This window comes from Protomyctophum parallelum, assembly GCF_964188405.1.
Source record: "Protomyctophum parallelum genome assembly, chromosome: 3".
Taxonomy (NCBI): domain Eukaryota; kingdom Metazoa; phylum Chordata; class Actinopteri; order Myctophiformes; family Myctophidae; genus Protomyctophum; species Protomyctophum parallelum.
Window position 1 is genome coordinate 52,778,206 of NC_139698.1, and position 11,968 is coordinate 52,790,173.

The following is an 11,968-nucleotide window of genomic DNA, read 5'->3' on the forward strand; positions in this document are numbered from 1 at the left end:
AAAATGTGACTTTAGCTTCCATTGTTTGGTCAACTAACATGCAATCCCTTGGGGTAATATAGCAGCAGACCAATTACTTATTACCAAAAGTCAAATTAAAATTGTGATTCAATATATATAAATAATTATATATACTACATTGGCAATTGTATCGGTATAAATTATTACTTCATTAAAAAATGTCATTGGGATCTACTGTGGTGACAGCCCAACGAGACAGTGGTTGTCTATATTCATTATTATGGGTGACAGCACGGCACGCGCTTTGTGTCGTGCCTATGCCTGCAGCACAGCCATGCCAATAATCAAGATATACTGTAGCACTTGTGTCTTATCTCTTATCTGGCAAGATATTACATTTACTGTACAAGCAGATGGCAGGAATCAGCTCTTCTTGGCTTGCTTGACTGGCTACAATTACACGCATAGCATCAGTATGATATCCCATTCTGAACAGGATCCCATTTTGGTGTTAGCATCATGTCGTGCTTTACCTATTGAAAAATAGCAGATCTACAAGCTCGTATCGCGCCACCGAGTGGCGCGATACGAGCTTGTAGGTCTGCTATTTTTGAAGAAATCGAAGAACGACTGACATTTTTTAAGAATCTGATCTCAGGTCAGAATGGGTTAATCAGACCAGTGTGTGTCCTAGTGGAAACCTCGTATGAATCTGATCTCAGGTCAGAATGGGATATATGAACAGCACGGGGAACATTGGCTGTTTGTCATCCGCAGGCGATCGAGGCCAACCTGGTGCAGAAGTCGCCCGGGGGACTGACCTACATGGCTGAGTGGAGGGGTGGCATCTTGGACCACAAGATGGGCCACTTGGCCTGCTTCTCCGGGGGCATGGTGGGCATCGGGGCCGACGACGGCGCGCCGGAGAAGAGGCAGCACTACTTGGACCTGGCCGCCGAGATCACGCACACCTGCCACGAGAGCTACACTCGTTCCGGTAAGGATCATTTTTGAAAAGCTGACATTTAAGCTGTTACTGTGAAAGGGGCCATTTCAACAGAATAACAAGGGAACTGGCAGTGTATTAGTGTCTGATTGATCACACTTAGATACAGGACAATTCACCGGTAATCTTCCTTTACAGCTTCTTTTAAGGGTTCTGTCGCCCAGGAAAGGCTATAGTCGTAATTCATCCCCAACATGATGTTCACCTTGTTCATTTTCCACTATTCAGATCAAAATGAAATCGCATTTTCAAATTATTGGTCCTGTGCTCCTCACAAAGGTGATGAAATTTCATGGTTCATTGGCATTCTGCCGCACGGCGCATGCTGTCCGTCTTTTTTAAGAGAGGATTTGGTGGCATCGAATGTGCGAAAAGCCAGCCTGGGAGAGCAATATCGTAAATTAAAAGAGCTCTGGGTATTTTAATTTCGCCCCGAATAAAGTCGAGAGCGGTTCCTAGTGTCTGAACCTCAAAAGGCGAACGACGCGTCTAATGGGGAGCAAAAGAACCCAATGTGTCTCTGGTGCGGAAATTAAAGTTCTCCCCAATTATGTGCTAACGTCTCACAGCTGCAGGCAGGCATGCAGGCAGACAGTAGCACAGCAGGCATGGGAGTGCTTTGTGCCAGTCCCATTTGAAATCGATAATCATGCCCTGTTGTAATTCAAATCAAAGAAGAGGGAGATGCGGGAGCTGGTCTGGTTTTAAGGGGAAAAGGGAGAACACAAAAGAGAGCGGATAAACAGATTGGCAGAGACTTTGCTGAGACTGTGAGCAAATGAGATACTGCACCAACCTGGGAGCCGGAGGCAGATCAAAGAGCTTTGATAAGGGTCTACTTGTTTTCACAGGATGTGCCCGAGAGATTGACCAAGTTTAGACTGAGAGTGAGTGAGAGAGAGAAACACACACGCACACACACACACACACACACACACACACACACACACACACACACACACACACACACACACACACACACAGAGAGAAAGTAGAGAGCCAAGAGAGAAAGTAAAGTATAATTAAAAACTGTTTAAATGTCAGGATCTTTGCCAAGGGAACTTTGATCTCCTCCTCCTATATCTCTCTCTGACATCTGTCTACTATGGCCCCGACACCTAAGAGAATAATCTTCACATCTACATCTAAAAGTAACTTTTTCTTCCTCTCTCCTGCTGTCGGGCAGAAACTTTGTGTCTCCATATGTCAAATGTTCATGTTTTTTCATAAATGAATGCCCTACTTTATCATACTATTATATAGTGTCACACACAAGCACATGTTGTGATCCTGTAGATACTACTATAATGTATTGCTATTTTTGAGTGTTGCAAACACTCCCTTATGGAGCTATGTGTGTGTGTGGCTGGCTGGCTGCCTGGGTGCCTGACTGGGTGGGTATGAGCACGAAAATAGCATGGTTGTTTTTCACCACCTGTGCAACCTAACACACACACAAACACATATTAACTGTATATATGATGATTCCGGGTGTACCAGTACAGTACAATACAGTAGAGGGACCCCCACACGGTTAACTGTCATTTCTCTACCGTTTCGGACGTGGGGCGGCTTGCCGGAACCGGGCCGGCACGTTGGCCGTGGTCCTGTGGGTCTGGAACTTGCACCACTCACTTCACACAGAATTTGTATAAATATTTAACCAAAGCAAAACATTGACAAACCTTGTCACTAAATGATAACAGTACAGAACATCAGATCCACTGGAACACAGGTTCCTTTTCCCATTTTCCGAAAAGTAACGATTTCGGTCATACAAGGTTTCTGCCCGACAGTGACGATTTGCAGTTGTGCTCTGCCTCAGCTGTTTGTGGTTCATCGTCCTCTTTTCACCAAATAAGCCAAAGTGACTCATCACATGGTTGATGGAACACTTTTGATCTGGCAGCACTGGTAAAAGTCTTATCTTCCCTCTCTCTCTCTCTCTCTCTCTCTCTTCTCTCTCTCTCTCTCTCTCTCTCTCTCTCATAGCCGTCGGCCAGGTTTCTCTCCGCTCATTAAAAGGGACTGGGTGGTACTTAGCAGGCTGTTGGATTAGCTGCCAGTGGAAGGATGGGGGGAAGAAGAGATTTGCTTCTTGCATGCATTACAGAGTGGAGTGGCTTCTACTTAGCTCTGTCTTTAATACTGACACTATTAAGGCTCAGGCTGTTCAAGTACCCTATACTTAAGCACAATTCTGAGGCACCTGCACTTTAATTGAGTATACGAAATGTTTACGGAAATCACACAATTTGCACAACCTTCACTTCATGTACCTAATCGCTCGACACAATTTGCACTACATCACACTACCTTGTCTGCATTAGACTGTGACTTTCCTTCTTTACACTCTGATGTCAATTACACATTACCTTGTTGTCCAAACACTACACACAATGTTCAGTTGTTGCACACACTTCTCACAGAAAATCTCAAAGCATCAACCTGCAACACACAAAATAGTCAAATCTCTAAACATTCAGGTCTAGTGAGAAATTTGCAATCAGGACTGCAGTGCAGCATAAAAGGCACTTGAGAGCCTCTGCTTTGTTTGGTGAACAATGGAGAACCTTGAAGAGATCGACAACCAGAGAAGGATCGACAACCAGAGAAGCATCTCACTCTTACCTTGGTGCAGAGTGAGATGCATCTCACTCTTAACCCTCTGCTTTGAGAGGAGGACAAGGAGGAGGGAGAGGAAGGGGAGGAGGAGGTGGAGGATGAGGAGGGAGAGGGGAGTTTGAGCAGGCTGGTTTACAGTAAAATAAAATAAAACATTTTTGTGTGCTGTTTTATGTTTGACTATATGAAAAAGTATAGGCCCACAAAGTACACAGAGTCATTTTTACAAAAGGAGAAATGGCTCATTCTCCAGAGTCATTGTCGTTCATGTGTGTTCCATTTCTATGATTGTGTTTTCAATTTTGCATTTTTCATTGTGCTGTAAATTCTTGGTAGTGTGCACTGTGCAGCAAATGCTTGGTTGTGTGTACTCAATGAATGTGTGTCATTTGAAAATTTGGCTGTGTGTACCAAATGAAAACACAAGTTCCATTTTGGGAACAGTTTGATGGCAAATAGAGTCATCATGGAAAAAAGCGCTGGGTGCCGGAAGTGTTGAATTGCCATGCTTAGCACTGGGAATAGGACCAGAGCTTTTGTACCATAGAAATGCATGGCAGACTGCCACTGCCAACTCGAAAGGCACTTTCTGTGGACACAACCCCTTTCTTGAAAGCGTTGGTTACTACTCATTTAGATTAGACCTGTTTTATACAGTACATCAACTTTCCGAAAATGGCCGACGGCAGATCGTAGCATTTTGATTACAGGGTGTTTACTTGTGACAAGTAACCAAAGTGTAATAGCTACTGATGTGCGACACTGTCATATGACAAAGTAGCTAGGCATTAATTTATGGCCATGCCTTTTTGGCCATGCACCCCCTGTTACCTCCCGACCTAGCTGACGCAACCCCCCACATGAAAATATAAATTGCATACGCTATGGCTATATAGACATATATTTCCTTTTTATCCACATATATGCACATATACTGTATGAACCTGAATATGGCATATATATGCAGCATAGGCTATATTCTGCATATACTTGCCATATATTGGCATAATATATTTAACCCATTCTGACCGGGCACCCATTTTGGTGTCAGCATCATGTTATGCTTTAGCTATTTAAAAATAGCAGATCTACAAGCTCATATCGCGCCACCGAGTGGCGCGATACGAGCTTGTAGGTCTGCTATTTTTGAAAAATCGAAGAGCGACTGACATTTTTAGAATCTGATCTCAGGTCAGAATGGGTTCATCAGACCAGTGTGTGTCCGGCGGAAACCTCGTATGAATCTGATCTCAGGTCAGAATGTGTTAAAATAACAGCACCACCATTATAGCCTTTTCATGTCGCGCACCCCCTAGAAGGCGCTCGCGCACCACAAGGGGTGCACGCACCATAGTTTGGGAACCACTGTACTACAGTATACAGTGCACTTATGATTTATAGGTGTTTTACTCACTTGCTCTCACTCTCACACACACACGCACGCACGCAGAGAGTAATGAGACTATCTAGCCTGGGGCCCTACTGTCTGTGACAGCTTTTTTATTTCAAGATGATTCTCCTTCCCAGACGGATGTGGCCACTCTCAGTCCAATCTCCCATTAGGGACCACGAAGCCCCCCCCCCCCCCCCTCTCTCTCCCATGGTGCAATTTCCTAAAGGGTCCGCTTGCCCTGACATCACGTACGATAAACCAGAGAAAAGGTCTCGGCACGGTGGGCCGCAATAGATTTCCAGCATCATGTAACATGTCGTAATACAACTCCCAATCATCTTGTCTTGAAAGGTGTGATGCTGCTACAGTAATGCAATGCTACTGCCTTGGTGCAAAGGGTACAAAAAATAAGATTCTAGTTGCATCGTGGAGTGGATATCTCGTTGCTGTTGGGTGGAAACCTTGCATTTCCCCAAAATAATCCTTTATTAATATTTTAAAAACATTCAAGGTTCAAGGTTGTGCTTTATTGTTACATCTTGCGTACAGGTACATAAGTGTAAAACATATTTTGGTTTGGCTTCCTTCAGACAATGCAGCAACATAGATAACAACAGAATAATGATAAAAAAAGGAGTATCATCAAATATACATGTGCATATAATTGCATTGATAGCCAATCTACAAGCGATGCGCTGTCAGCGTCGTTTTTCACTATTTTTGTGACACTCTTATATGATGAAGTAGGAACAATCAATCAATTTCCAAAAAGAAACATACAAAGTTGAAATGTGCAGACAGTTTCTGCCCGACAGCAAGGGTCTACATACAATCTACATCTTCCTACAGTCGTGCATTAACCACATGAACTCTAGCGTCCTCCCTACAGTATTCTGAGCATAACATAATAGCTGAACATTTGGCAAAAATAGCGCACGCACAAGCTCAGTAGATTGTCTATTTTCTCTATTTGACATGCAACTAAGTATAGAGGGATTTGGTTTAAGTGATTATGGGAAGTGGATAATGGAAGAGGTTGTGGAAGACAAGTGGAGGGAGAGTTCCATAGGACATTGAGATAGCGAGGCTAATCTAAATTATGTAAATCATGTGTTAGGTCCTGAATGAAATGCCTCTGTATCTCGGTGATGTTACACATACAGTAGGTGGAAATTCTGTTCGCTTTAAAGGAATGTTTTGATTCACATAAGCGGAACACAGTGGATCTGGTGAATAAAGATTTAGAACCTGTCCTCGTTACCTCTGATGATTTTGGCAGGATTTCCATCATGTGCTTGTTTTTTAAGCTTCTTTTTAAGGATTCTGCATTACTTTTCCCTCTCAGCTACGAAACTTGGCCCCGAGGCTTTCCGATTCGACAGTGGAGCCGAAGCCACTGCGATCAGACTGAGTGACAGGTACTACATCCTGCGGCCGGAGGTCATCGAGAGCTACATGTACATGTGGCGTCTGACCCACGACCCCAAGTATCGGGAGTGGGGCTGGGAGGCTGTGGAGGTGAGATACAGCCGTCGTGTTGATGTTTTCTTAGCCCATTCTGACCTGAGATCAGATTCATACGAGGTTCCCGCCGGACACACACTGGTCTGATGAACCCATTCTGACCTGAGATCAGATTCTAAAAATGTCAGTCGCTCTTCGATTTTTCAAAAATAGCAGACCTACAAGCTCGTATCGCGCCACTCGGTGGCGCGATATGAGCTTGTAGATCTGCTATTTTTAAATAGCTAAAGCATAACATGATGCCGACACCAAAATGGGTGCCCGGTCAGAATGGGTTAGAGAAATGCAGTCCTAAGAAGTATTCACATGCTGTTACAATGATGTAAAGTAACCGTATGCTTAATGTTGTTTTTTCATTGTGTAATGCTAATAGGGCTAATGTAAACATCCTCAATTACCCCTACACTAGTTTCCTTTATTTTGCATGTAACTATATATAAGCCGGTAAAGTCTTGACATTTTGCACAAAGTGAGGTGAAGGTTGTGCAGAGGGTATAGTGATATTAATCGACAATAGTCATCACATTAGCCCTGTTAAATGGCGGCGGGCTGGCATGATAGATGTAGCATTAATTTAGTGTGCACACAAGTGGAGAGATCAAGTTGACAAGTTTGACGACCCTTTAATTATTGGGCACAAGGGTCAAATTAAAGCACTGCACGCGCTTCTCTTCATGCACATCCAGCACTAACACGTCAGGGTCTTTGTTAATTAGCACATATAAACGAGGCCTTTGTAACAGGGGTAATAATTTGCTAATCCGCTTGGCTAGTTCAGCCTCACCACATTAGCCCTTGTCAGAATTAGCATCGCCAAGGCTTCTATTATTGAGTCAACTGACAGGATTGACAGTATCCAATTATCTGTTTCAAGGTCATACCTGGACACAATGGCTCTTCCCTTTGTGTAGGAAAAAACACAGTATAATACTCTATGCACCAATGTTACTTTTAATGTGTATAGTAAGTAGTCAACTACAACAGATGGCTGCAGTTCCACTAAAGGTCCAATGTGTGCTCTTTCGTGAATTATTATGTTAACTTATATGATATCACAAATGTGTGTTTATTGGAATGAATGAGTAGAGGAAAGAAATGCATGAAACAAAATTAATACAATAAGTAATTTATGTGTTATAGAAGGTTTTCACAGTCAAAGCCAGCAAGTGCAGCATCTTAACAGTTAACATCCATTTGCTCATTGGTCTAAATTTGACTTTTCACTGGGAATACAATGACTGAATGTCTTTTCTCCTCTTCCTCCCTTGCATGCTGGTAGGCCCTGGAGCAGTATTGTCGAGTGGAGTCAGGCTTCTCTGGCATACGAGATGTCTACGCCACAATGGTGGGTCACGATAACATGCAGCAGAGCTTCTTCCTCTCCGAGACTCTCAAGTAAGTACTATTTCCCGTTCTCAGAATCACAATAACCCATCAAGACCTGAGGCCGATTCTCCAAATGTCTTCTAACCTCCCAACAGTTGTCTGAAAAACGTATGTTGCTATAATCAGTGGTGCTCACACGTTTTCCATGTCAAGGACCACCACAATTATATGTATTGTTCCAGGGACCCCCAGGAGCAAAAGATTTGAGTTATGTTAATAATATAGATATTTATATAGATATAAAGATAAAGATAAAGTGTTCACTTAAAAATAGTATATCATGAGCTTGTTACAGTATCTGCTATTTTTTGGTGCAACCACTCCAAGGAACAGCAATGTCCCTATGTCCTAACCTATGTCTCAACCTATGTTTAGAGTACCAATAGGGGGTGCTGTTTTTTGAATAGCCAACCAATGTGCAATGTGGTCAAATCTAAAGTGACACTGATGCTTTCCCGGATTTAATGAGATAAGCATCCCCAACTACACCCACCGACGCCCATCATGCCTCCCGCTAAGAACAGGTCACATACTGTATAACATTCTGCAAATGGCTATGTGAGAGACCTCTTCATCATGAATGGAATGCAAGCTAGAATACGCATACTGTATAAGGTGGAATATTGCACACAGTGGGAATCCATCTCCATGCTGTGCTCGGGTAAGTTCGCTGAGGGCAGTTACATCAGAATTGATGCTAAGGAATCGCTCGAGCACATCCTCTAATCGCTGTGGTGTTGAAGAGCAATTTTGGGTGATTCAACTTGCACTCTGAGAGAGATTGTGTCCTCTTTTCTTCTGTCAACAAACGCTCAAGATGGCAAAATGTCCCACCTTATATTATGTGTTTTGAACCATGCTGTGTTCTCTATCATAACAATAAAACATCACTCTGATCGAAAAGAAATATATTAGAAAAGAAAAGTAACTAGAAAAGTTCACTCTGAGGATGCAGAACATCGCCAGGCCACATTGCCTATACCCAGGTCTGTCGTCTGTGTCAGAGGGGTGCTGCCACCCCGACATGAGATGTGGTGCAGGGGGAGTTAAATAACACATTTTCACATTTTGGAAGCCAGTCGTAGGCAGAATACAGAAATTCGTACTGATACATCCTGATCACATGACTCATGAATCTATAGGAGTACTAGCAAAAAGTACCCGTGTATTTTGAAGAAAAAAAAACTAAACCGTGGGTCCCTCAACCCACTACATTGTAAATCTGATCACATCGGTGCACTTGTGACGGACAATGTACACCACAGTGACTGACACAACTGAAGTACCAGCCTATAGTAAATTGTGTTTTTCTGTGACTGCTCGTTCAGGTATTTGTACCTGCTCTTCTCTGATGATGACCTCCTGCCGATGGAGGACTGGGTGTTCAACACAGAGGCCCATCCACTTCCCGTCGTCCGCAGGAACTGCCTACTGGCCGGAGGACCCCCGGACAGCCTCTGATTAACCCATTCTGACCTGAGATCAGATTCATACGAGGTTTCCGCTGGACACACACTGGTCTGACGAACCCATTCTGACCTGAGATCAGATTCTAAAAATGTCAGTCGCTCTTCGATTTTTCAAAAAATAGCAGACCTACAAGCTCGTATCGCGCCACTCGGTGGCGCGATATGAGCTTGTAGATCTGCTATTTTTCAATAGCTAAAGCACGACACGATGCCGACACCAAAATGGGTTCCCGTTCAGAATGGGTTAAGACTGAACACATCACCCATCCTAGACTCATAGCAGTTGCAGATACAGTTACACGCACACAATGCACGTGCACGTGACACACACACTCACACACACACACACACACACACACACACACGCGCGCGCACACACTCACACTCACACTCACACACGCACACACACGATGCAGGTTCAGAGTCCTCTCAAGGGGCCGTTCGTGCACTCTCGATTCCTTTCCAGTAAAGGATGTTGTCGTTATACGCTGTGATTGTATATCCTTGCGCCAGGACTACTTCCTGCTGGCACTTTTTTGTGGACAATCAAGACCAACATGACTTTTATGAAAAGAGCACCTTTTTTTCTTTCCTCCTTTCCTCCGTGAGGAAAACCAGAATAACTTACAGACCCAAATGTATGGGAAGAGGGTTGAACGATATGTGTGTGTGTGTGTGTGTGTGTGTGTGTGTGTGTGTGTGTGTGTGTGTGTGTGTGTGTGCGTGTGCGTGTGTGCGTGTGCGTGCGTGTGTGTGTGTGTGTGTGTGTGTGTGTGTGTGTGTGTGCGTGTGCGAGAGAGAGAGAGAGAGAGGTAGAGAGACACAGAGAGAGACAGAGAGACAGAGAGGTAGAGAACCACTTGAGATTTGCTTATTTTGATTCCATTGATTCACGCCCCTGAAGTGATACATGATTTCCTATGATGCTGTCAATGCATCTTTTCCCTTTCTGTGCACTCTCTTTGACCAAAGTTTTCTTTGCATTACTATTTTGCCCTTTTCCAGTAACAATGTATTTTGGTGAGATTTGAGACAGAAAAATGAAAGGCTAACATGAAGGTTTGAATGGCAATTGATTTTCATACATGTACAGACAATTGTGAAATGTCGTTCTCAAACCCACCTCCAAACTAATGTTGATGTCATGTTTCTCACTGAAACAAGCTTGAATTAATTTTGCGGTTAGGAGGTGGCAAGAAAGATGACCAATTTGGACAGTTTGCCCATTATATGAAGGTTGTTTTTAGATTTGTTGTAACTGTATGCTGGTATACTATTTTGAACAGGGAAACCATTAACCTCCCAGCCTTTTAAACTGTAACATACATAATGTGATGTCAGTTCTTCTGTGAGTATAACAAAAACACTAACCAGGACTAAAAAAAGATAGCACTATTAGCTACCAATTCCAGTGTATGCACTGGGCATTTGTGGGGAGTAATTAATTTGCTAATGACATCGGGGACAGCCAAACAAAAGTAAAATTGGCATACTGTAGGTTGTACAGTTTAACTAAAGCGCAACATAAATTTGAATTGTTTCACCAACAGTATAAAACTGTATGGTTTTGATGGAGACTCCAAGCAGAAGATGATTATGGCTTGAGGACACATTTATTTTTATTTTTAGCAACCAGACCCCCCTTTGTATTTCTACATGGCTACCAGTCCTGCCATGATGCTAAGAAGCTATTAGTGCAATCTCTTTCTTAAGACCGGACTGGGGGAATGGGAATGGAGTGTTAATGTTTGTCATTCTTTTTTATCATCACTGCTGTCCAATGCAGTTGGAGAGAATGTGCTGTACATACAGATGATGTGAGTGACCACGTGTGAGCTCGTCTTTGACTCTCTTTTGTGACCTTTGTTTCTATTCTATTTCTTTTTACTTTACAGTTTAGTTTGGGTTTTATTCTGAGTTATAATTTTATTTGCTTCCCTCAGGTGTTTCTGTAAAAAAACAAACAAAATAGTTTTAATTTTATGTCTAGTTATCGCTGATTAATTGTTATTACTTCTTACTGTTTGATTTGACTTATCTTTATTGTTGAGTATTTTCAAATACAGATTAAAAAAACCTGTGCAACTTTGTACATTTAAAACTAAGGTTGTTGTGTTTTGTATGTCATTGTTCTTTTTGCTTGAAATTAATAAGACTAACACTTGATTTATACAAAGTTGCACATTGTGTCACTGAAAATAGCAGATCTACAAGCTCACAACACATCGCACTGCAACGTGTTGTGAGCTTGTAGATCCGCTATTTTTACACAGCAGCGCAACTACATATAAAACAGGCATAGTTTTCACAGTAGGAGATTAGAAAGTTATATATTATTTTCTGTTGATAGTTCTAGCAGGTGGTGAGTAAATCCTGGCCAGTAACTCACTTGCTGATGACATTTGTTCCATTGTCCTGGAAGGTCACTACCGGTTTAATTGATTGGGTTGGGAAGGTTCCAGCCATCGGGACCAGAAGATGAATAATGAGAACCTTGTCATCACATCACTCACATGGTGTAAAACTAACAAAGGAATATTTTATATTGTTCTCACCAAATTATTCGCCTGCATCTGCATCAAAATCTAATATGGACAGCATGCT

At 42.6% G+C, this 11,968-nt stretch overlaps 1 protein-coding gene across 2 annotated transcripts in view; it reads left to right on the plus strand.

Moving 5' to 3' along the window:
- Positions 1 to 11,463, plus strand: part of LOC310856200 (mannosyl-oligosaccharide 1,2-alpha-mannosidase IA) — a 257,601-nt gene extending 246,138 nt beyond the window's left edge. For both annotated transcript variants that reach the window (XM_083761470.1, XM_083761469.1), the window contains exons 9-13: positions 739 to 958; positions 6,331 to 6,503; positions 7,789 to 7,904; positions 9,224 to 9,356; positions 9,609 to 11,463. In XM_083761470.1, coding sequence (XP_083617596.1) covers positions 739 to 958; positions 6,331 to 6,503; positions 7,789 to 7,904; positions 9,224 to 9,356 — 642 coding nt within the window. In that variant the 3' untranslated portion in view covers positions 9,609 to 11,463. The remainder of the gene's footprint in view (positions 1 to 738; positions 959 to 6,330; positions 6,504 to 7,788; positions 7,905 to 9,223; positions 9,357 to 9,608) is intronic.
- Positions 11,464 to 11,968: the final 505 nt, after the last annotated feature.